The sequence below is a fragment of the Aptenodytes forsteri genome, unplaced genomic scaffold (assembly GCF_000699145.1).
Source record: "Aptenodytes forsteri isolate BGI_AS27 unplaced genomic scaffold, ASM69914v1 Scaffold80, whole genome shotgun sequence".
Taxonomy (NCBI): Eukaryota; Metazoa; Chordata; class Aves; order Sphenisciformes; family Spheniscidae; genus Aptenodytes; species Aptenodytes forsteri.
In genome coordinates, this window is record NW_008795026.1 from 4,449,016 (window position 1) to 4,475,116 (window position 26,101).

Genomic DNA, 26,101 nt, shown 5'->3' on the forward strand with positions numbered 1-26,101 from the left:
CCGGCTGTCGACCAGCACCCCCAGGTCCTTCTCTGCTGGGCAGCTTTCCAGCCACTCTTCCCCAAGCCTGGAGCGCTGCATGGGGTTGTTGTGGCCGAAGTGCAGGACCCGGCACTTGGCCTTGTTGAACCTCATACAGTTGGCCTGGGCCCATCGATCCAGCCTGTCCAGGTCCCTCTGCAGAGCCTTCCTACCCTCGAGCAGATCAACACTCCTGCCCAACTTGGTGTCGTCTGCAAACTTACTGAGGGTGCACTCAATCCCCTCATCACAAGAATGCTATGTCAGGTAGTTACAACGGTCATAGCTTGCAGAGAAGCTCTTACTATTCTAACGCTCAGGAGACTCAGGGCTTGTGAAGAAGCCATACCACCCATCTCCAAAGAAAAAGCTTCTGGTGCCTGAATTACCCTGGGTTTTACCTTGTGACTGAGCCTTCCACAGCGAGGTGGGAACATTTCACCCTTTAAACACGTGGAGTCCCCTTTTTCCCCCAGAGTCCGTCTTTGGGTTTTACTTACTCACAGATTCCATAGCCTCTCATCTTGCCCTCGTACCAGTGGCACTTATAGCAGTCATACCGGTCTTGAGATCGGCGTGGGACGAGGCATATTCCAAACCTACAGGGTGCGTATGGCAGAGGTCAGCACAGGAAAAGGTGACTTTGTTGTACTGGATGAAGTTTAAAAACTAAGGACCTTCCAGATTCCCAAACTGATTTACATGGTTGGGATCGCCTCTACCTCTGACACTGCTTCTAGGTGTCAATGGGCTTGATCCAAGGAAGAGCTCATCTCCTTGTGAGCTGCAGTCACAGTTTCTCATTGCTTCTTCTACAGAGCTACTTTGTGTTGGTTTTTTCCCATCTCTACCCCTTCCCCAGTTTAAGGGCTGAGTTAGACTACCAAAGCAATTGCTTTGGTCCAAACAAAAAGTTTTCTTAACCCCAAAACAAAGTATTTGAGACATTTTTTCCCTTTAAAAACCTAACCTATTCTGGAACTCATGTAGAAATGAGAAATCTAGAAGTCTTACTTTCAAAAAGTTTTAGAACAATAACGTTTGAATTTCATAGTATGGTTTCTTTCCCCTGAAAACTTCTCATTTAAGAGAGGTTTTTAAAAGATATCTGAAAATAACTTTTCCAAGTTATTTCATATGAATACGTTTCACCTAGATTTAGAGATCAGGGGTCAGATTCATCCAGCTGAATGGAGATGTTTGCATCTGAACAGGTCATCTGCGCACACTCCAGGTTACAACCTACTCAAGCTTGAGCCAGGTGTCTAAAAAAGGTCAGATGAATTGGGCTGTAACTGTGAATAGAGTCCCCCTAACAAGACACCAGTGTCCCTGTACCTCTGGGAGGTACCATTTCTTAGCTTATTTTGAAAGCAAGAAACGCCCTGGTTTTTAAGGCTTACCCATGCTCCAAGCCCTCTTTGAAATCTCCAACGTGGTTGCGTCCATCGCGCCACTTCAATGTCCCCCTGCAATTTGAAGCAAGCGTTACACAAGGGAGATCATGAGCAACATTCACAGCTGCAGCAGAAGGTATCAAGGCACAACTAGAAATGGCTAACATCAAAAGATTGCCTCAGGGAACAGAGACATAGAAGTTCTCTAGGCACATCTGGCACCTCAGCTTGCACTGTAAGGATTTAATACCATAAAGTTTTCATGCCCTGGAATGAGCGGAAAGAATCTTCTTCCAAGTTCCCTAATCTCAAAAGCATTTTGTCGAGTTGCTGGGTCATCCATTTAGGACCTTGCACATGATCCTTTTGTAATTGCAGTGCAGCATGTGATTAAGCCAGCTGAAGTTCCAGCATGGCACATCCCTGTAGACAGCATAATGACACCACGGTCCAGAACTTCATTGTGCCAGGCACTATGAAAACAAGAGACAAGCACTGGCCTAAAGGGATCATATCTTTCCCTCTGTTTTGTGTGGGGGTTGTAGAAATGATTACGCATGAGCTAACAATGCAACAATGAGACTGGAACGGTCAATGTGATCGTCAAAGTATTGCACAGCCATGCCCGGTTGTGAATTCCCTTCCTCCCTGTCTCCCACTCCACCCTCACCCACTCACTGTTTTGACTCTTGCATCACGACAGACACAGCCAGCTCTCTACACATTCCCCAACCAAAGGCAATAGAAGATGGTGCAGTACCAAAACCATGACGCATTTATTTGACTTTCACCGAGGTTGTTGCTTTAAACACCTACATGAGACAGGCGCTTTTTCTGGTATTGACAGGGAAGTGGTCAGATTAATCTTAAGTGGATTTAAAATACATATCCTTTTGCTTTGCTAGTATGAATGCTAGCAAAGGAGAGCAAACCACAGAGAATGCCTTCTCCAGCCATGGGGATGGTTTAAGCTACTTCTCAGTGGGAGTATCTCCTTCCACCACACCAGGTTATCAGGAGTACTGGGACAGAACAGTGAAGAATGCAGATGTTTTTGCTGAAGATCCCCAATTCACACTGCTGCAGCTTTCTGCTTGTGTGCTTTGCCATGCCAGCGTCTCGCTCAGAGGTGGACAAGCCATCAAGGCCAGCTTTACTGCTCTGTAACCTTGTATTAGTAGCAATTCCCACAGAAGAGCAATTTCAGGAGTGGGAAGGACAGCTTAGTAATTAAGCAATTAAAAGCCCAGGCATTAGAAGCACCTGAAGTCACTTATTTCTGCCACAAATTTCCCAGGATGCCTCAGTCAAGTCACTTAATCTGAAGCAGCAGAGGTATGTATTCATCGCATTTCTCCAACCCTAAGACAGGAGGAGACAGAGAGGAAGGAGAGGTGTCTGCACACCGTGGTTTTCAAATCTCTGTTAGGAGTGCAGGTGCTGGGGAAGGTGGGGATGATGTAAAGGACTGGTCAGGCATAGCTCTGCTCCGAACACCTATTTAATACTATTATGAGGCAAGGCACAATCTCTTCCACAGAAGATTCAGGATTAAGCTTTTGATTTTGGATATTCAGATTATTTTAAGCTTCTTTCAAACCAACTCTCTACATCCTTTTTGCTTCAATAGCAACTGTAAACAAACTGTGTAAAACAACTTCCAAATCAGCCTGTTTTGGTGTCTGAGGAGGTTGGTCATATTTCATGTTTCTTCACAAAAACAGAGACTGTGCTCTATCCTATGTCAAAGAGATTTTGGTTGGGACCGTTTAACCTTTGATTTGCAGACCATTCCCTTTTGGCAAAGCTCACTCTTAAACTTCAATTGCATTTAGTGAATAGTTCTCGCGTTCTCAAGAAATGCATTTGAGCATCTTTTGTATTTATTGACTTCTCTCTCTCTTTTTTTTTTTTTTAAATTCCTTTGATAATAGTTTGGATATTAAAATCTATTTTGATAGCACAGGATAAAACTTTTCCTTCACTCACAAGCAAAGGCTTTTTGTTGGTTTTTTGTCATCACGACGGTGAGATTTTATGCCTCAGGCTGAGATCTTGAAAATAAACATTAGCTCAAGTCTAGGTCCTAATTACAGGCATAAGCCAAGGCAGAGCCTTCAATGTGGTCATTACCACATTATTAGGGTCAGCCTCTACAATTTACTGCATAAACCCATATCACTAGCGAGACATCTACAATACAACAGGTCACGTGTCAGGACTCATGCTTTGACCAAGCCCTGAAAGCAAGCAAATGTGTCCCAGCTGCCCCCTGAGTCTCTGGCATCTATACCTCCACCTGTGCATCCACTGGATCCAGGCAGTGCTACACAAAGACAGCAGGGCCATCCTTGCACGTTCTTGCTTAGGAAAGGGGCAAAAAAGGCTCCTTACTTGCCATGCGGCTTTCCCCCGTGCCACTCGCCCTCGTAGGATGCGCTCTTGAACTTGCCCTCCAGCCTGAAGACGTAGGTGAAGAAGCGGCAGGATGGGGGCTCGCTGCCTTCACCAGTCTGGCCCCACAATGGGAAATCTCGCTTCCCGTTCAGTGCCTGGCGGACGGCCTGGTTCAGCTTCCACTGCCAAACAGCCTGGGGGCAGAGGAAGAGGAGTGCTGGACTGAAGAAAGCAAAATAGCTCCCGACAAGAGATACTTCAGGAGAAGCAGCAAGAAGCTGTTGGATTCCCACCAATTCTGTGCCATTCAGCTGGCTGGGCTGGTGAGTTACGGCCCATCTACAGCATCAACAGGAGGTCCCGCGAGTTGGATACTGCACCAATCCACAACACTTCCATGTCATTTAAGCCTGACTCTCACCACCACAAACTGGCCTTGGCACAGGACCATGCTGATGGGACTGTAGCGTCCCAAGCTCTGCAGCATACGCTACTGCCCAGGGCAGACCGCTTCCAGCACCTGGATATTTTTCATCTACCATCAACTGTCTAAGCCACCTCTGGCCATCGAATGAAGTATTGGCTCCACAGAGGGGGGGGAAAAGAAAGCCACACTGCTGCTTTAAGAAATAATAATAATAAGAAGAAAAAATTGCAGAGGAAATGCCTCAGCTGCATTATTTAAGCAGGTGCAAATGCCACTTGTCTGTATTGCAATCAGAAAGGTAAAATCCTGATGCTTAATGAGATTTCAGCTTCCACTCAGTAGTCAATGTTTTGCCCCCATTACAGAGCTGCCGTCCCCTCTGTGCCATTCCCCTATTTCAAGGCTCTGTACGGGGTATTTCAGGTGGAACAGAAACGCCCTGCCCACTGCTAACCTTTATCTGCAGGTCTTTGGCAGAGAGAAAGAATGTTTCTTCTGGGGTTATAATGCGGAGTCCATACCTGTGGAGCAAAAGACATTACAGAGACTATGAAAAACACATTTCTCAGTGAAACAGCAGTTCCTGCTCTTCCCATTCCTCTTCAGAAGATATAATGGTGCTTTCGCAGTCCGTTTTTCCTTCTGAAGTAATACTCAGCTAGTCAACTCATCTTTGTTCTCCAGGTCTGCAGCCAGAATCATATTATTATTGATTGATTTCAAGATGTCAGCAAACACAAGCAATGCAAGTCCAAGCTGCTGTGATCCCATCGAAGAGGTGTTACAGTTACCCATAGCCCAGAACCTGTCCCACCGGGTGGAAAGGAGATGAGACAAAGTTTTAAATTGTCTCAGTTCCACAATCAAGTTAAACACTTTTTTTTTTTTCCCCCCCCTCCAAGTGGAAATTTTTTACTTACAGTCCCGGAGCTGATTTCTCGCTGCAGTTTTCATCTACCCACACAAGCTTCAGATCAAAACTCTGAAAGCTGTTTCCCTGCAACAAAAGGGACAAGATGTTCCTGTTATTCATGTAAACGTCACACTTTGCCCCCACTCTGTCAATCCGTTGAACAGCAGAGCAAGACTGGCAGCACTGTAAATTCCCTCTTTTGTGGTCCACACGTCTGTCCCACGCTACAATGACAGACCTCGCAGACCGAAGAAACGTAGGAGAAGGAAGAAAGTTCTTCGCTTAACACTTATAAGCGGTGATCCATAATGCCATGGCTACAACTAATAGTAACAGACATTCTTAGACGGCACTTATTTCTACAAGAGTTTCTTCCCTATCACACGACAACACTCCCAAATCATCCCCGGCACCCAGTATGCCCTAGTTTTGCTTATGATTTATCTAGGATTTGGCCTCCAGGTAGCACAGCCGATAGTGGCCCACAAGTACAGCATTTAAGGAGTCACTATTTTGATCAATAGCACACCAAACAGAAGAAACTAAAATGGTTGAAATGTTAGGTAAAGACTACATATAATATTACATCTCCTTTCCCTGTCTAAAGTCCAGGTGCCCACACTACAGAGCTGCTGCCTGTAAGGATGTAGTTGACCAGGGTTAGGTACTAGCACCATGGAGTTCACCACAAGTTAATCACTGATGTATCTACCAGATTTAGGGAAACAGGGAAGGGAGGGCGATTCAGATTCCCAGCGCCAGAGCCCTCATCGGCAGTCCCCTGCTAGCAGCCCAAGCTAACCAGTTCAACCCCAGTCCAGTCATATCTCCACAAGCCTCAATAACGGTCACAGCAGCAGATGAGACATAGTGGGTGGGAACCGTTGACTGAACAGAGACGTCTGCAATGCAGATATCTCCGTGTGAGCTGGTTACCCTGTGCTCTCATCCTCGTCGATGGAGTCGAGGACATGATTCAACTCATCCTGATTTTGGCATCTAAAATAGGTCAGATGAACCACACCCAGATGGTGCATGTTTCTCTCCCCTGACTATAAAGGGAGCCTGGGGGCACTTGTTCACAGCGAGATCACTGTGGTGCTAAGAAATCTACAATGTAAAGTTGGATGAGATAATCACCACCCTATTTCCTCAGGCCTAGACCCTGCAAGCTGCGTAGGACTGCCCAGCATTATCATAAAGGCTCATGTTTGGAAGAGACCGTAAGGTCTATCAGCTCACAAGGCAGTCATGTGTTTGGACACCTGAGGGGCTGGCACATGACTAAAGAGCAAGCAGAGGGATGTGCACATGCAGAGAGCCGTGCTAGATTACAGGAGCTGTCAGTCAGAGCAAGCCAAGCTGGACTTAGTTAACATGCTGCAGAACAGCTTTGAACACATAATATCCATGGCTGTAGACACTCCCTACCTGCCCCACACCCAGGCCCTAAATACCTGAAATAGGCCCAAGAACACCTGCAACTTCTGCTCCCGTGCCACTAGCAGAGTCAACCATGAAAGACCATATTTAGTCCTATGCACAAGCGTTTACAGTATGATATCTTTGACCCATCAGGCCCCCTTTGAATAAGCAAGGACACAAATCAACAGATTCATATGCGGGCATGGGCTTGGGTTACTAGAAAGGTGCCTGTGGTGGTTGGATAGTACATATTTACTGGGGAAAAAGTTACGTGGATGCTCCTCTATTCCTTCTTCATTAGGCTTTCTTTTATTCTCCAGTGCAAACCACAGGTGCATGGATCTGAGACAAGGTTTTGCCAACAGCCAAGCTCTGCTGCATTTTCAACAGCAAAAGAACCTGAATTCTACCGTCATTTATCTGCGCTGCCCTCCCAATCCCTCTGAAAGATTGAAGGCTCACCTGAATTAGCACGAGGACATCATCGAAGAGCAAGATCCGGTCTGATCGATTCGTGCTGGCAGAGATGTGAAGATTTTTGCTATCTTCCAGCAGCCTCCTTTCAGGTACACAGAGCATGTCCTGCAGAGGGAACCACAGAGGTCAAGGTGGCGGATCAGGAAACATCAGGATTTGGGAGAGGACATACAACTCAAGCCAACAGCTCCTCCAGGGACTGTCTGACTCGTGGCACAAGCTGACAGTGACAGCAGAACTGGACACAGGGCTCAACTTCTAAAGCACCCAGCATCCATATGGTTTCTCCAAGGCTTCCACACTGCCCTGTTCCATTTGCTTCCAAACCAAGCCTCAAATGCTTGATCTGTATTAAATTTTCTCCATGTGTAAGCAGAAGTGTAAGACCTCCAAAAGAGCTCCCCATCAAGCCACTTTCTACATCCATGACTCACTGTGAATTTGCCGCCCAAGGACTCCCATAAGGACTTGGTAAAACAAGCTTCATCCAGGACTTGGCGGATGAAAGACTCCAGCTTCACGTATTCCTTGATGGCGCTGGTAACCACATCCTTTTCAGAGCCCTGATAAAAGAAGGCAGAGCTTGAGCAATGCTTTAGACACGGCTGTGCAGGACATCTACTCTCTGGGCTACAGCTGCAGAAAAGCCTCAGCAGTTCTGAATCCAAAGGGCTAATGAGAGTTAACCCTCCAACCCCATTTCCAAGGAAAGCCTCCCAAATCTAGTATTAGCTCTGCCACCAGCAGAAGCGTGCAACCTCAGGCCAGTTACTTGACCCTTTGCAGCTCCTCTATATGATGAGTAGCTTGTACTGTGCTGGAGTGGCCACTGTTCTTTGCTTCGAGACCTTCAGGTGGGCTGCACTCCACTGGTGCTGGTTACTACCACCCCAGCTGTCCACTGGAAATGATTTACTTCCAGCCAACTTTGGATTCAATGAGACCACCACAAAGCCCCACAAGCCCCGCGTAAGATTTTAGCATAAGCCAGTCAAGTAACATCACATAAAACTTCCTACCTCTTTGAGAACCTCATTCAGCTTGGTAAGGAGCAGTGTATATTGCTCGATGTGATCCCGGAGAGGTTTGTGAAGAACAGTGTATAAGGCCAGTGACATGGAGGTCTCGGAGGTGAAGCCTGTGAGGAATTGTTTCAGCACTGTCTTATGGTGCTTCCAGGCTTCACTGCAAGATGGTGAATTAAGACAAAGGTTGATTAATTAGTTTTTCTGCACATTGCCACTCTTCTGCCTTCCAAACTTTATACGCTACCTCACTCCCAGAGAGGGTATAGAAAGACTTGAAAGAGCAGGAGATAACATAGTGCAAATATATTTGCACACCAAACACACAGAAATAAGACAATGAGGCAAAAAAACTCCATTCATCCTGCCTCTGGCCCAGCGGCCTTTGCAATAGGAACCACACCCACAGATATAGAGAATGTAGCATGACTTTCATGATGGTGTGCACACCAAGAGGGTGACTCAGATAAAGTGGCTGTGAATCTGCTCACAGCTAGCGCTCGGGTTTTCATTTGCTATTTCCATGAGACTGACAACATCTGGGACCAGCAGTGGAAATTTCCTGCCAGATTCCCACATCATCCTTTTCTCAGGTCCCACCCCTTACCTGAACCCCCAAATTCCAAATTTACAGGCTTCCTCTCCTACAACAGGAGTTGTGCACGGCTAGAAAGAGATGGAGAGAGATCTGTAGAGGAAGCCTTTCAGCAGCTGCTGCCGTGGTCTCAGGAGATGGCAGGAGCAGCCAGTAGGGCCAGTTCAGAGGAGAGGCAGCTGGACCGTGAAACGGAGATCACTGCGAGGTGCAGTGCTCAGTGCTGCCCGCTCTGGTTTAGCGTCTTAACCCATACAATATCACTGTGCCCCTATCAGCCCCTTCAATAAGCATTTTTCGGGCCACTGACCTTTTGCTCTTTGTGGCATGTTCAAAGCCGTGGACTACAACGTAGTTTGCAAAAGTGACGAAATATCTGTTGGCAAGAAAAAAACCCCAAACACACATAAGCACGAGCTGAATTAGAGACGCACGTTAGCTACAAGGTTTAAGTGATAGAGGGAAGAAGTCATTTTGAAAATGTCAGGTCAGGTCCACCTTTCCACGGGAGGCAGAGGGAGATGTAGCTACTGTACCTCTCACCTTGGCTCACTGCCCTGTTGTCCCCTTTGCCAGCTCTTTGGTTTAACTGCCTTGTTGACTTTTGCACTAGTATCGTTACAGGAAGCGTAAATCATCCTGGCATTCAGCATAAGCAGAAGTAAACTTGCGCAACTGTCCTGGAAAGCAAATCTACAAAGGCTGAGCTTAAGATATCAGCTTCAGATGTATAAATTTCTGCTGGTTGAAGTAAAAGTATCAGGTCTGTATTACTGATGGTAAATTCAAGTCAAGATGTCCCGTGCCAATGTATCTCATCTCACACTAGAGGGAGATCAAGCCATATTTTGTCAGCAAATACCACGCTTTCTTCCAGTAGTGTTTTCAGATAAGTCGTGTATAACGTCCAGACTAATTACCATTTATTACATCTTTCAGGGTCATGCATTTACTGCTGATTTTCAGGCCCCTGAACAGCGGCTTTGCTTCCTCCTCTATCACTCGAATAAGCATGAGCCGTTGTAGGATCAAGACTGCACAGAGTGAGTCAGCAGAGGTGGGCAGGAAGCACGTCTCTTTTTTGCATGACGCCCAGCAAAAACAGGTTTAAATTTCAAAATCAGGGGAAATTAGATCTTAAGATAAACTTCTCCTTTGTGTCATCTGAAACCTCAGCACAAGTTTTCATCTTTTATATGCCTTTTTAAGGCAAACCAGTTCTAATTCACTGAATCAGTTCCCAAATGAACACCACACGCTGCTCCAAACCCCGTTCGCATAAAGGCAAAGCTTGTCGTTTTGTCATTTTGAGTTTCTAAATGATGCTGTCCAAATAAAAGCAAAACAAAAGGTACTCCTTCCATCCTCTTCCCTCCACGTGCATAAAAACCACCAAAAACCAAGACTAGATGAACAGCAATGTCCAGGAGCCAGTGTGCCCATCTCCCGTTCCTGTGTGGGTGCCGAACTGCACAGACGGTACAAGCCCTTCTGGCAAGGGCTTGGCCACCAATGTGATGAATGAAGGATTGAACACTGTCTGATCTTTATGTCATCTCAGGTGTCCATAAACCATTTTTCATGCTAGGACATCAACACAAGGTTATACATGCTACAGTGATTTTGGTAAACATTTTATTTTGCGTTGCAGACAGATGGGCAGCAGAGGTAATTAGTTACAGAAACAGCAATAGGGCAGTATGTTTTTCACATCACGCTACATCCATCACTTGCTATCATATCCCTTGCCAAAAGCATAAAAGTGTGGCAGAAACACGTAATATGAACTGTGTCTGGTGACAACTTCCTCTCCTCATCCCTGTGAGACCTTTAAACCTGCTTGTTTAAGGTTAAACCTGCCTTTCTGTTCCTGATGACAGCTCAAGCTTCGCTCTCATAAATTATCCAGGCACAAGTTCTACCCCCCATCCTCTTCCCATTTTTAAGATGCATTAAAAAACCCCTATACTTGCAAGAAAAAATTCTGCCTCTTACAAGCATGCTCACGGCTACAAAAAAGGCTACTTATTATGCTGTCTGCACAGACGCTGTATTCTGTAGCATTTTGTCCTGAGCACTGAACGCAATCACTTCCCTGACCTAATGACCGAACACTAGCAGACAGGACTGAACAAATTAATTGCACCAACCCGCCAGTTAGTTGATAAATTTGGTCCTTTGCGCTACTCCAAAATGTTTCTGTACTTACTGGATGTAGAGGCTTAGAAACAGGTCTCCTTTCCAGACAGCATAAATGTCCTGGATGCAGGATGACTCAGAGGTGCTGCATTTTTGTTTCAGTATCCGGTAATTTTCTTCTGTGAGGTTCCAGAGAGCTTGAAGTCGATCATTCAGGAGGAGGAGGAGCTTAAAGTTCTCCTTTCCTTTCTGGTCACTAGGGTCTTTCAGGAAAAGATGGGGGGGGGAAAGGCTATCAGAAAGCCTTGACTCCAAGAAATCTTGTGGAAAACATTGCCTATATTTAATACTCAGCCCAACTTTTCAGTGTTAAAGCACATATATTCTTATAGGCAAACGATGCCAGGGAGGAAGGAGATGATGATTATTTAGGGTTGTATCCCTGTGAGTAATTGCACGGGCTTTCCACACTAAGGCTTTGTCCTGCCCATTCTTGTGGGGCATGTGGTCAGGGCAGCCTGCGGGGCTCAGCCCCAGCTCAGACACAAGCACCGGAGGAAAATTTTCTGCCCCTGGCTCAAAGGGCTCTTCCCGGTCTCCTTGGAGGCTAGACCAAAAAGGTGATGACGTGAGAGGGAACCACCCTACGGGTCTAAGCCAGTCGCACCGCTTTTGGCCAGACAGGCTTGTGAATATTTATATGGGTTTGTTATTTCAGTGGAGCTGCTCTGATTAACTGCCAGCTCAGAACCTGCACCCACAAGTTTTACCTTCAAAGACGGGCATGAGCATGGACCAAGAGCAGGGAGGCAGAATGGGCACAGTTTAGGGGTCGCATATACGTGAGATGCGTTTTGGATTTCCACGCACCATGCTGGAAACAAGCCTCGGAGCAGGTGTACAGGCTGACACTGGTTAGAATCTGGATTAACCTCTAAAAACAACAGGAACCACAGTCCTAGGCTTGAATGAAAGGCCACAGGCATCCTTAAGAGCTCCCTATCTTAAATGAAACAACTCTATGTACCACTTACTCCAGCAAACCAGCCCCCAGCAAAGTCCTCAGCCATGGAATTTCAATTATAATTCCCTTCGTAGGTGTGCCTGTGACTCAAGGCTAGAACCAGAGACAAAAAGTAGTCTGCTCTGACCTACCTGCCTGGAGCAGAGGCTTGAGGATGAGGGCATCTATCCGTGCCAGGCATGCCAAGAAGGTTTCTTCCACTTGGAGCAGAGATGCAGTTGCTTCAGCCGTGCACATGTCCTGGATACAACACAGAAGGCACACATAAACTCCCTTGCAAGAGTATCCATCTACCAAAGCTTCAGTGCTCATTGCAAACCATCAGCCTTTCCTGCCCTTAACAGCACACACAGGTGTGATTGCTGTCCCCAAAAAGCATTTGAAAATGTTAGAAGAGGAAATGGAAACCCGACAGCTCAACGTGAGCTGGTGTCTCAGACGACCACCGAGGCTACAGCCCATTTTCCTGATGCCCCAACTGAAGATCTTCTCAGGTGGGCCACGGTACCTCTTCTACATGACTGGAAAGGCCCTAAACTTCTTGATACGTGTGAATCCTGCTTAGTGCCAGATTCATTCTCCCAGAAGAAAATCTCTGAAGTACAAGGCAGCAAAGGATGAAGCAGAGCATCTCTTCCCGTATCTCTCACCAATTTTCTGCCCAGTTGCCTCAGTCTGCACCTTTTGGCATTAAAAGCTATTGTACGGAGCTGCAGAGCTGTGCCAGCCATGCCCAAACATCCAACCCTCCAGAGGAACAGAGGTCTGGTGTTACTCCTTTCCGAGTAGGACACTGCACTGCTGGTTATATGTCACAACTGCTGCGTCAACTAGGAAAGCTTGCCTAAAGTGGAAGTGGGCAGCACTTTAAAAAAAAGAAAGGCAGCGAACCCATGTGAGCAAACTCCCGTAGCTTCCTCCTTCCCAGCCTTACCTCCCGAAAGAAATGTATCGGAGGAAGTGAACACAGCCAGCTAATAGCGTATCATACGAGACTGCTCTGGAAAAAGGCCAGGTGGTGAAAATACTCTGGGCAGAATCAGCTGATATTACTAATGGTGATAAAAATACAAAACTCCGAGGTTCTTTTAACTGTGTGAAGCAAAACAGCAAACTCAAGGGGCTGAATATCATCTGTCCGCACTTATCCTTAGCCTGGCTGTAGCGCACGTTCAAAGGCTACATTCACAATAGTAAAAGCAAACGATGATATGGCATTATGCTGCAAAGATTTACATTGCTAAATTGGTGGCAGAGACTTTGGCACAGTTTTGATGCGCGCCAACTAGTGCCTCCCCGAGACAATTCTCGGGTATGGTCCAGGGACCATTTGAAACGGGTAGCTTGCACATAGTCGTGCTGTTTTGGGAGGTAAGGAGAAATTAGCTATGTATAGGTTATGCAATAACCACTTGGCTATGGGGCTAGACCTAATTTGTTTACTAATGGAGACGTAACTAGAGTCTTTGCGCTGTTTCCAGGAAGAGCTGAACCGAGGCTATCTGCTGGTGGCGTACTCTAAGATATCCCGGACCTCTATCCCGATTGCTACAAACAATAGGTGAGATTCATTCTCCTTGTGTTGAGATGTCGGGAAGTTAGACATAGAAGCTTAACCTTACTTTGTACTTCATGGGAAGAAATACCTCAAGCATCTCAGCATGGACTGTAAAAAGGTCACCGGGGTGGGGTGACTAAGTTAGGTGGGAACATCTCATTTTTAAGCTTCGCACGTGGGTGGATTCCTTGCTAAAGAAGAGTTTGAGCTCCCTAATGTCACCAAACTCTGCTTAGGAACTCCCTTTCCAGGTCATCCTGGAGCTTGGGCTGAAATGGTGTCATAAAACAAGGGATGCTTTGCAGTTTGAGTGGTTAGCTGGCCTGGCTTTAAGTGGGTGGTTGGATCCAGACACAACTGACTGCACAGATGAATGACAATGTTTTCTCCTTAGTAACCACTGCCTCCTAAATTTCATTTGTCTGAAAAAATGGGAAGCATTAAAAAATCCCATAATCTCATTAGTTTGCAAGTTCTCATACATCAAGGTCTGCATGACCATAAGGCTATTTTTTGCAGGAACACTGGCGATTCATCCCCGAGGAAAACTCTAGGCATGCAAACGGGTCAAAAAGCTGGAATCCAAACTCCTCCTGGCCCCTCCCAGAGAAGGCAACTGAGCCAGGAGAAAAGCAAAACAAAACAGCAGCCAGCCATCTCTCACCCCAGAGCACCAAGAGGACAGATCTAAAAGTTTATTTTTTGCCACCACTTAATCCCCTGTCTTGTAGACACAAAGATAAAGTTGTTTCTCACAGGTCCTAGAGAGCACTCAAGCTTGTTAGAAATTTCTAAGTATAAGTAACTCGCTTAATCAGTAAGTAAAATCAGGCTGGATACGTGACAGCATTTCATTTTCAAAGGCTTCAACAGAACAGCAGGTAGTCAGCGGGGTCGTATTAGGCTCACTGAGTAACAGTCTGGTGGGTTTTATTTATATTTTTTAAAAGCCTGACTATTTTGTCTATTTTTGGAGGAGAAGGGAAGACGACTGCATCATTTCAGATTGCTCTGCTGTAAGAGGGGCTTGTTCTCCACCTGGTCCTTATTTAATTCTGCAAGAAAATGTTTTATCCTGTGCAAAACAAGAAGAATGGGTGTTAGATGCCAGACTCAGAAAGTCTTCCCCAAACTCTTCTCTTATCAAAACAACCAGGGAAGCCACCAATTCATTACATACAGATGGCTTAAATGTAAACTGAATTACTCAAACCAAGGGTGCAGATACCCACAGCTTTGCTCCACAGGACCATGATAGTCCACGAGCAGAGGCAGGAGGCTGAGGAGCCTCCTCAGGGCCGAAGAACACATGCACAACACCACAGGACCATCACTGCCCCAGCCTAAGTGTTATTTGGCGACGTCTGTAGTGGTCACCTGGAAGAAGAACTATGTATGTCCAAGGTGGACCTACTGATCTGGATGCAACATTGCCCCTTCCAACCATCAGCTGGTCCCATACTCTGCCTCCTGCCCATCTGTAAAACTGGTTCATTGAGGGTCTATTACCCATGAAGACCTGAGCTCAGATCTTATGGGGATAACCCCAAAGCATTTCCATGGTGCAGTACCTGGGTTGAGAAACCCCTGCAGTAGCAACACTGTACGGACACCCGAGCTAACTCTGCAAAAAACAGGAGCATTTGGATAATTTTTTCCATTATAGCCTGATACAGATTTAACACCGTGTTTTGTTTTGGGTTTGTTGTTGTTGTTTTTTTTTTTCTCTTTTTAGCAATCGTGTTCTCACCCTTCCTGGGAAAATTTGTGGGCTACTTCCAGCCTGAACATGACAGTCAGAGATCATTTGCTGAATGGGCGAGCAGCACCAGTCAGCTTTCAAAACAGCCCTTCTGGCACCACAAAAAGACCTAAGTTGCCACATCACATCACATCACCCAATAAGGTAAGCGTGAGTTTCAGCCACCATTTCCAGGCTTTCCCCATCAGTTCAGTGAGAACAGCATTTGCACACTTATTCTAGCCCAGTCAGGCAAAGAAGATTTGAAGTTCATCACCTAGTGAACAAAACCAACGCTGGCTCAGCCATAGAGGGCAAAAGAAACAATCGGGACCGGCCAAGGGCACGCAGAGGTCACATTGTGCATTCGCACGTGTGAAAAACCGAACGCAAGCTGCAGTGCCGCTGGGTGATGGGAACACTGAGCAGAAACCCGGGGCTGTCACATGCTGTCTTCCGCTGTCTCGGACACAGCTTTCGCGTGACTCAGTGGTTTTGTAATTTTGCGTTTGCTCCATGAAGGGCAAGGCAAGCTTGAGCAGAGCCACTCCGAAGCCCGTTCACAAGGTTTTAGTCTGCTCTTGCATGGCTCTGCTGCTAGGGAGTCAAGACCTTTGAAGATGGTGCGCTCCTGATGGCCAGAATTGAAGGAGGTGCACCTCCAAGGAAGGGTCCACTCGCTGCCCATAGCATGACAGTGCCTGGTTTGATGTGCAAAATCAGAACGTCTATAGCCTTTGAGGATGGAGACTTCCACTGGCAAAACAAAACAGCCACCGGCCTGCTTCAGGCTCCCATGAGGAATGATGAGATCTCCCTAGGAGAACATTTTCCAAAAGCATGAGACATATCTGTTTATTCTCCTTAAATGAAGGTACAAGAAAGCTGTACAGCACAGGTCTGTAATTAGAGAAGGGACACATAATAGTATTCATGTAGAAACAGGAAAAAAGACCTTGAGAAACAACTTCTGTAGGAATTGCTGGGTCTCTGTGGCTCATCATGTTCTTGGCCTGTCTGCTGAGCATGACAATGAGGGCAGAAAAAAGGGTGATGCAGCAGCTAATACCAACCTAAGCGGTTGCTGAGCATCCAATAGATGGGAGCAGCCTGGGTCATCTGGAGGAACATTCATCCTCACAGTAGGGTCTGTCCAAAGCTGCTAAATGCACATTTCAGCAAGAAAATACATGTCTTGAGGAGCCACGACAGGTTGTTATACCCAGTTTCAGGAAATTGCCAGAAGGGTGGGTGGAACAAATAGGAAACCAAGCAAAGAGACATTTTGGTGGAATGCTGAGCCTCATTGTCAGCTTTGCGTAGAACCTCTTTCTACTTTGGAGTCTGTAGCTCTGAGGCAGCTGTTCCACCAGGAAAATGTCTGGAAAGCCCCATAGGTTTCAGATGTGACAAAGTTTCTCATGGAAACGCACATCTAGTCAAACAATCTTAATAGCTCCTGTACATTACGGAACAAACTGGACATCCACAGAAAGGCTATTCATTTTCCATCTTCCTCTTGTGAATCCCCCTCTGTGCTGAAGTTAAGGTTATCAGTCAACAAAAACACTTCTCAGATGGGAGAAACCAGTCATGAACAATACCAGACTTAGGGAGTGCTCAGAGCATTTTAATCCTAAACCACTCGGGATGTAAATGCCACGACCATGTTTGCTGTAGCCCCTCCTCTCCTTAAACTCTTCTCTTTCCCTGCATCAGCCATCCTAAAGGGCATTGTGCCTTTGCAGCCCTTCCAATCTCATTCATCCTTGCAGTTCATCCTTCCTTTCTACTACCGACTGCCTCAGAAATGAGGCCAGTCCATCACTCTGTCACATACAGTCCTCAAACAGGCTAAGTTTTCCCTTCTCCGCCCTTTGAGAAGCGGCCAAGTTATTGCTGCCATGCAGCTGACGAGGCACCTTGCTACTACAGCCCATGCCAAGCGAGTACATCATCTTTGCAGAGGCAGGGATAAAAAGCTGCTCTAATTCAAGCTCTAGTTCAGAAGTAAATAAAAGCGTTCCAAATTGAAGCCAAGAGGTACTAAAGATACTTCTCTGTCAGGGTAAACCTGAAACTCTTCCTCAGATATTGCTTTTCACTCTCTAGGCCACTTTCTCTCATGCCAGTAATGGTGTTGCTTCTAAGTAAAAACAACTAAAACCACCTAAGAATGGGATATAGAACATGGGCATTTATGCTTGGACTGGTAAATGCCTCTCCACTTTACAGCAGGATGCAGTCTAAAGCATTTGAAAGCTAAAATTCTCTTCTTGCCAGACTGTCTTCTAGATTCCCAGAAGGACACACAAGTCCTCCCCTGCTGTTAACCACTCACTCGCCCTTTGCGTGAGCATTATGTCTTTCCCCAAGCAGTGTACAGCTCTAAAGGACACACGTTACTGGGCAGAATAATATACGCTTCTGCATAAAACCTGCCATTAGGGAGTTTCTCCCTCAGAAATTAGCAGATAAACTTATTCAAAGTTTATTGTTAGACTGAGTCAATACAGATCAGCACGTCACATCACAGTGTGTGACATAACAGACAAATCTTGGGACCTTAAACCAGAATGAACATAGAGCTGACTATCTGTTTCCTCCCCTTGGTCAGCTCAACATCTGTATAATTATGATTAATATGACCAAAAATAGGGGTTTTTTGGGGGAAAAAAATGGATTAGTATTAAGGGTTGGTCTTAAGGGGTGGAGGGGGGAGAGGAAAGATGTGTTTGAGCTTGGGCCATGGACCCTAGCTTTCTTTGCCAGATTACCTTTTAACCTGGATCCATTCCCCATCACATAAACATGTCCACGAGCAGGGTGGGATCTCCTCATTCAATTAGTAGTGCCAGGTCAGAGCCCATAAACTCAGGAGCTCCTTAGGCCATGGGAGCAAACTCTGGTGGCCAACACCGAGACCTCGCTCTTCTTTCTGTCCCAACCTTTGCTGCTTTTCTCTAGGGGCCAAGTATCCTCATGCAACCTAATTGTGTTTCCAAACGACATCCCCCCTCACGTGTCACACTCCAGCTGAGTCTGCATTCAGGCTGGCACAAAGACCATTCTGTCATGTGGAAAAACAATTCCAGGCTTTGTTTAACCAACACAAAACACGCTGGAGCAAATTCTCCCATTCAGACTCTGCTCTTGTCAAGCCTCAGATGGTCATGACTCGGGATGAATTAGCGTTCAACCTACCGGAGCCACCTCATAAGCAGACAGAAACACACAATGAGTTAAGAGGTAATTGGGAATAAACAGTGCAGAAAGACAATAAAACCCTGAATCCCAAGACAGTCCTTAGGAGCATAAAAAGGAGAAAGAGAACAACAGAGGTAGCAGTTACTTGGATTAGGCTTTAGCATGGGATACAGGGAGTGTGCTGATGCCAGCCTGGTGAAGAAACTAGGCAAGATCTGGTTCAATGTTTTCTTTACAAGGGGAAATTGCTGAGCAGGACAGCAATGAAAGTAGGTAGGCACAGTGCACCACACAGTTTAAAAACATGAGAAGATGAAGAAATCCATCAAAACTCTCTCCCTGAACACAAGACCCTCAGGCTTTCGGTCGCTCCAGGTTCATACACAGATGAGGCCACGCAACAAACATTTGGGGCACAGCACAACCACCTCTACCCTCAAGCAATGGGGCCAGCTCATGATGAACAGCAGGACATTTGACCTCACCACGTCTAATTAAGCCATCAAACTCATTGCCACAAGAGTCTGCCGTTGCTATGAGAATACTATACACGCATTCAAAAGCAGCTGGACAAGTCCATGGAGGAAAAATCAGTTAAAAGCTAATAAAAAAAAAAAGCATCAAGTCCAGCTCAGGAAGTCCCTGAGGAGGGAAGAAGCACATACGGAAGAAGTATTACTACAACCCTTTCCAGTTTTTGCGGTGTTCTTCTCCAGGCATGATGTTCTGCATTACGAGAGGTGAGATAGCCTGGCTAGATATCGCTGATTTTATGCATCAGTCATAAAATTGTTTGTTGGTCACCTGCATGGCAGGACCTCAAGCACTGAAAGAAGAGACGATGCAAGGTTGTCAAAATATCAACCACGTTAAAATCTCAGCAAATTTAGGATAGCACTGTGCGTCCAGGAGCTTACTAAGGGCCAAACAAACATTCAGTACTCTTCAGAAATCACTCAGGCTGTAAAATTGATTTTTCAGCCCAAGGAGAACCTTTTTCCACCCCCCCACCTCCCCCCAATTTTTGTTGTCTTCCATCTTCAACACAGAAAAAACAGGAAAAACAGGAAGCTATGTGTGTGGGAGGGGAGTGTGTTTTTCTCTTTTTTTTGCAAAAACAGGGAACACAAAAGCTTTACACAAACCTTATCTGACCTGGCTTTTTTTTTCCTCCCCCAAACCCAAATGGGAAGCTCAACTTCCTTAGGAAGTTCACTCCTGAGCCCAATAAAAACAACCATAAACCTCTAGTTGACTTCAAAAGGACAAAACCCATCTGCCCTTTCTGGGTGTCTGAAGGCTGAACTACCCACCCCGGACTCCCTTTGTAACCAACAAAGAGGTACATGAGCAGCTCAATTTAATCCAGCGTTAAGTGAGATGAGTGGGCCTTTGGGCATACCTGGTCTCTCTCCACTAGCTATAGAATTAAACCGCTCAAATAAGACCCTTTACTTGTTGACAACTAAGGCTGGAGAAGATCACTCTCGCCACAGTTAAGGATATCATTCAGCCTTTGCAAATAACAAGGCAAGGACGAGAAGGCCCGCAGGTGAGATGACATTTACTTAGTGTTTTAATCCCTCATGGCCCTGTAGCTCCCACTATCATTATCGTTATCACTTGCAAGCAGCTTATACATGTAGAAGCATAACTATTTTGACCCAGCAACTCATATGCAACACAAAATGACCTGGGGTTACTGGATGAAACTCCAGACCCAGCCTGAAAAAACTACAGGTTGTCTGGAGGCAGCAGAGGACAGGCGATTGTGAGAACAGGGAACTCAATAATTCTCCGTTGGAGTAGAAATATGGGAAAGCCAGAAGACAACAGCTAGGGACAATTTTTGTGTCACAGCTCTGGTAGCAGCTTTGGGAGCAGGAGCTCCTCTCCCTTGACCTCATACTCCCAATATGCCTACTCTGCTTTTCCAAAGCAAATGGGATTTCAGCATGGCCTCAAAAAGCAAGAAAAATGACAGAACGCTACACATCTGGGGTTTAGAATACATGTAACCATCTACATCGAAGCAGTTTTGAGTCAGACCCTGAGTATCACTCTGAATTACAGCCTGGAAACCAACCCAGAGGCACAAACAATATCAGAGGAGTGTCTCTTAGGACAATGGGAGAGCTGGTAGCAGAACTGCTTCACAGATGAGATGGAGTTCAATGTAGAGTAACGTCATCCCCCTGAACCACCCTCTCCACTCAGGACCTCCAGAACTTGAGCAGGACCAGAGGGGATTTCACTTCCTTTGTGCTAAAAGACAGAAAATCATCATAAAAGCGTGACAATAGCCACTTTTGAGATGGCTGGCTCCACCAAATATTCACAAGTGAGGCTCTGGAACCATCCTCTAGCTGCCCTGCCTTTTGACACCAGTACTTGCCTCTCCTCCCATCTCACAGATGTTTACTTATGCCAGAGGAAATGTTCAAAATCTAATGAGGTGTCACTATGAAAAACCATCCAGATCTGCCCTACCAAGTGACCCATGCAAAGCCCAAGCACTTCACAGCCTTTAGCATGGCATCCCCAATACCTGCCAGAAATAGGGCAGGGCTGAAGTCCATACAAAGGAACAGGAACGGAGAAAAAAAAAAGTGACTTGCCTGGATTAGTTTAATCCCTACATCCAGCTTTTCTCTGCTTTCTGTTTGGGTCCCTTAAACTCACTCATGGCCAGGAACATTAACAACAATCCCGACTGAAGAACTGCCAAATTTTCCTTCGTCTCTCCTCTAGTGCCCAAGGCCTTTACTAAAGACTGAGTGTAGTAGGAAGCTTCTAGTGTTTCATCAAACCCTTCAGGTGCTCTTGGAGGACAAATTACAAGCTGCTGAAGGCAGGACAGACCTGCAAAGAGTTGCCGGTTCTTCCTAACCTCTGATCATCATTCCGAGACGCCGCAGTTCACTGAGGTGCTTTGAGCGCACCCACGTCTTCTGATCACCTGAAGAGCTGGTCAAAGCTCTGACAAAACTGTTTCACAAGAACATTCCTGTTTGTTGAGCCCAAAGTACTTTGCATGAGCAAAGTACTTTCCAATTCAACAGGAATGTAAACAATACCTGACCAGGTCAGGCCAGTGGTCTAGCTGGTCTGGCAGTAAGAATAAGAGCTGTTACTTAGAGAACAAACATAAGCTTGGCCACTTTCTGAGGTCCATTCCTCCGGTATTCCCCAACAACCAACTGTTGCATTAGAGATCTCAAAGGGTGCAACCCTATTCCTAGTATCTGCCTATGGACCTGTTGTCCCCGAATTTATCTTACCCTCTTGAACTTGCTGATATTGTTTGACTCCAAAATGCATTACTGAATCGGAGGCAGGGTCTTGACAGACAATTCTGCCTGGTTTCCCTGCGGATCCTCAAAAATCTTGTCTTGCAGCTCATTGGGAATTGAAGTCATTGCAGTGGCAGTAACGAAACTACCAAGTTCAGGGAGCAGCTGCAAGGTCTAGGAAGCTTCCAGGCCATAGGAAATTTCCACAGACAAAGAGACACAACTTTGGTTCAGGTCCAAATTAAACTAAGCTAAAGTTTAAAAACAGTCCCTCCTGTGAACTGCAGCTCCTCCTCTTCTGGCTCTAAACACATAGTTGTTTGTTACTTTTTAAAAGTCTTAAGTGTGTTACGGTTCCCCTATAATTGGGCCTTTGACCCAGACTTTTCACTTAACACCTAAGACACCTGCAAGCTTTTGACCGCTTCCCTCCCTTGCAGAAACCCAGACGAGCTTATCAGCCTCTCTCGCCCTGACTAATTAGTTGGGTATTGGTTTCTTTCCTCTGCCAGGCAAGCTGTGCAACCCCAGCGTGAGTGCACGGTTTCCAGCCTTACTTCATCAGGTTTGTATTGCCAGGTGAGGCTGCCTGCTTGCCTGGCACGGGTGGAAAATCCCTCCCTCAAAACAGGAGCAAGCCCCAACACACACAGGATCAGGCAGCTGCCTGCAGGAGAGGGACCGCGCATGCACATGCTTCTCCAGCATCCCTTTCTGGAAAACACAAGGTGAGAGCGAGCAGAGGATTTAATGCCGCAAATCTGGACCTTACTGGGAATTAAATACCTTAAAGACAACATACCTTCTTTATGCAAGGCCAGTGTGTTGTCTAGATGAAGCACAGGGGTGCATGAAAGTACATTTTACACTCCAGGAAAATGCACTCCACACCTTTGGTCACTGGCACAGGTAAAATTTCTACCTGTAGAAAACACTCCCAAACTTTACTCTGCCTCGGGACTTTTACTCATAGCACGTTACCTTCAACAGTCCCTTCAGCCTGCTAAGGCTGATCTTACACCCCTCCTATGGTACATGTCTAAACATAAAACTGAGCCTCAGGATTGACGGGAAAACAACCAACCAACGAACACTGGTCACAAAACCCCAAAATAACCAGCGTGTAGAGCAACGTACCTTGCATAAGGCGGCCAATTAAAATTCCCCCGTGGTAAATGCTATGGCAGCAGCTCCTCCGAGCTTCCGAGTCCTGAAATACTCGGTGCTCCCGGAGCTGTCGCTCTCCCCTCCCACCTTTCCCTCCCACATCCAGCCGCCTCGTTTGCTGAAACACAGATCTGGGCCTGTTCATTAGATGAGACACCCACAGAGCCCAGAGAGACAGTTACGAAACCCGTGCAAATAGGGTTTCTAAAGCAACTGCTTGTTATTTGCCTTTTTGAAAGGACAAGAAATTTTGCGATCTATACTCTTGCAGCTCACGCGTTGGGGAAACTTAAAATACAGGAAGCCGAAAGGGAAAAGGACAGGACGTGTTTTTCTTTGCACAGTGGCGTTTCTCAGCTCTAATCCCCTTTCACCTACAGTGCATTCCCTTAGCAGTTTGCCAAATGAAGCTCCTGGGCTTTTTCTCCTTGTTCTGCCAGTCTCTCCCCTCGTGCGACTTCTGCGCTTGCTGTAGCTCCCAGACGGAAACCCTGGGAAATGGAACATTTCCTGCTATTCAGAGCCTGCTGCTGAGAGCGTGTGACAGCCTGCACATGATGCATACAAAGTCTGTCCTCTGCTACACCTCAGCCAGCAGTAACTATTTCCCCTCTTTCTAAAAAAAAAAACCAAAAGCAAACCCCAAACCCCCAAGTCTGTCTATCAGGAGGACCCAGAGCCCTCCCCAGCCCATCTACTGGAGCTCAGCCACCACCCCACCTCCTAAAGCATGAAAGCATTTTTCCAGTTGATCTCCAATTACAGAAAATCCCCACAAGCATTTTGTCAAAGCAGCAGCCGCCGCCATGCACTCGCTCTCCACATCGGAAAAAGTAGATACGCTGCCCAACAAAAGCCCCATGCCCTCCCCTTCTGCTTCAGAGCGTGCTGAAGAGCACTATCAAAGCCCCATTCTTTCCCAGGCGCTCCGACATGTTATGACTCAGCAGCTTGCCTCCTCCCGGGCTATATAATTTCAAGGACTTTTACAAACTACTGGAACTTACTGCGGGCTGAGGGATCAGGACAAGTCGGTTTCTATAGCAAGGATGCTCAGGGTGTAACAGGAGACAAGAGAGGCCTCAATCACCTTTTCTTCGGAGAGGTTCTTCTGTTGTGTTGACTTCCTTCCCACTTTGTCGGACTCCTGGGGTCTTTTCAGAGAGGGATGTGCCCATAACTCACTGTCTGCCTCAACACAATGGTTTACACCACACGGGCAGGCAGAGCAGCAACCCTCAGAGCAGCAATCCTCGTACACAGCAGGGAACAACACCAGGGAAGGATGCAGCCAGGGAATGGAAAGGATGAGTGAGCAATGAGCTCACTGCTGGCCTCCTACCTGCTCTGCAAGCTGTGAAGTCAAAGAGATGGTGATCAGGACTTCAGCACAATTACAGACCTTTTTCCTCCATTCCAAGATTTGGAATGAAATCAGATTTTCCGCATTCTGAGGAAGTGCTCACCCACAAGGGACTAGATGGCAGACAGGCGCCTCAAGTCCTTTCAAAGTCTTTGCATAGGTGGCTTGAGCCCAGGAGGACTTCCCAGCCTCCAGACCCTATATGAATGGACATTGCTCCCTGGCAGAGCTTTTGATAGCACCTCGCCTCCAGAAAGGGGGAACGGTTTCAGAGATCCCAGTGCTGAGCATTTCCCTATTGAGCATGAAGGTTTGGGGTTCTCCAGCTCCCCTGCAGCGCTGTGTGAAAGGCCTAGGATCTCTGCTCCACACTGGGGGAGATGGACACTGGAGAGCTCACCTTACATCTAAGGTCTTCTGGTTCAACCCACTCAGTGCATTTGGGTCTGGGCCTCAAGCTCAGTGCATTTGGGTCTGGGCCTCAAGCTCAGCTTTGTGGCTTGTTTCTGTACAGTTTTGGTCAAGCGGCTTGTTGTGTGTGCTTTGGATTCTTGTTTTTCCCCCGTTATTCTTTTTAACTCCAGTCTGGTAAAGCTGTGTTGAAGCTGTGCTGACACAGAGGGGTGTAACAATTTGGTTTGGGATACCTCTTTTACTTTTGCGGTCTGGGCCAAGCTCAGCTTTGTGGCTTGTTTCTGTACAGTTTTGGTCAAGCGGCTTGTTGTGTGTGCTTTGGATTCTTGTTTTTCCCCCGTTATTCTTTTTAACTCCAGTCTGGTAAAGCTGTGTTGAAGCTGTGCTGACACAGAGGGGTGTAACAATTTGGTTTGGGATACCTCTTTTACTTTTGCTTGTGTTTCCTCAGCAGAATTCTCTTTCCAGTCACTCAGCTAGTTTTCCTGAAATGCTCAGAATTTGCACAAATGTCACGTTTGATCTGAGACCTCCAGGCAGCTTCTCAGCCTTAACCCTCATGAGCAGCAGCAGAAGCCCCAAGTCCTGATGTTTGCGCCTCTGCATTTCAGCTCTGAGACATCCCTCCTGGATGTGCACAAGGCAAGTCACGATCTGTGCAACCCAGTTCTCAGTACGCTCCTACTCATTTGCTGCTTTTCCTCTTCTCCCACTTCTCCCCAGCCCTAATCACCCTTGCTCCTCTGGATGCCTCCGACAGCAAACCAGACAGCCAGGATTTTCCTTTATCTTCCTCTGAACAGCTTCACATTTCTGCCCCCTACATGCTGTCCTCAACAGAGATAAGACTTCCAGCTTCCAGACCAGGATATTTCCCTCCGTCAGCTAACCTGTCCCCATGGCATGGACAACTCTCAGCTGATTGTGCAGCAGCTACCAGATTGCCACAGGTTACAGCATGAATTCTCACTGCTTTGCCTTAAAACACTGGGTGAAAAATGCCAGTGATTTGCTGCTACTTGAGCAACCACCGAGCCATCCTAGAACTAGGACCACTTTGACTCCTCTGCATCCGCGGTGGGAACCTTCAACACACTGGACATCTTTACATCCAGCCTTTAAGACCAGATTAGGTCTGGGTTGGATATGGAGGGTGAGACACAGCATGGTCCATCACCTATATTTTATAGGCAGTATTTCTTAAGATAAAGACTGATAAAGGGTAAGTGTCAATAGTGCTCTGCTGTCCAGAACATTTCTGCAGCAGACAGGACAGTGATGAGGACACAGATGTTTCAAGAGCATCTAAGGCTGTGTTTGAGTCATGCTTCTCATCTTGTAAATGTAATACTGCAATTGCTTCCCCATCCAGCTTTGATTCAGGGGAAAAAGGCATGCCCAAAGACATATTTTGCAAACAGGTAAGTTTTAGTCCTGATCAACCTGAAGACAAAAAGTCCTGGTTTGATCTTAGGAACTTGTTGGTTTAAAAACTTGAAGTTAAAAAAAAAAAAAAAA

The 26,101-nt window shown here is 46.4% G+C and overlaps 1 protein-coding gene across 1 annotated transcript in view; it reads right to left on the reverse strand.

Moving 5' to 3' along the window:
- ALS2CL (ALS2 C-terminal like) overlaps positions 1 to 12,077 on the reverse strand; it is a 30,862-nt gene extending 18,785 nt beyond the window's left edge. The window contains exons 1-11 of the mRNA XM_009275962.2: positions 11,972 to 12,077; positions 10,887 to 11,079; positions 8,988 to 9,053; positions 8,077 to 8,242; positions 7,492 to 7,620; positions 7,043 to 7,162; positions 5,163 to 5,239; positions 4,697 to 4,763; positions 3,813 to 4,009; positions 1,425 to 1,490; positions 522 to 620 (exon numbers count right to left, since the gene is read on the reverse strand). Coding sequence (XP_009274237.1) covers positions 522 to 620; positions 1,425 to 1,490; positions 3,813 to 4,009; positions 4,697 to 4,763; positions 5,163 to 5,239; positions 7,043 to 7,162; positions 7,492 to 7,620; positions 8,077 to 8,242; positions 8,988 to 9,053; positions 10,887 to 11,079; positions 11,972 to 12,077 — 1,286 coding nt within the window. The remainder of the gene's footprint in view (positions 1 to 521; positions 621 to 1,424; positions 1,491 to 3,812; positions 4,010 to 4,696; positions 4,764 to 5,162; positions 5,240 to 7,042; positions 7,163 to 7,491; positions 7,621 to 8,076; positions 8,243 to 8,987; positions 9,054 to 10,886; positions 11,080 to 11,971) is intronic.
- Between the last annotated feature and the right edge of the window lie 14,024 nt (positions 12,078 to 26,101).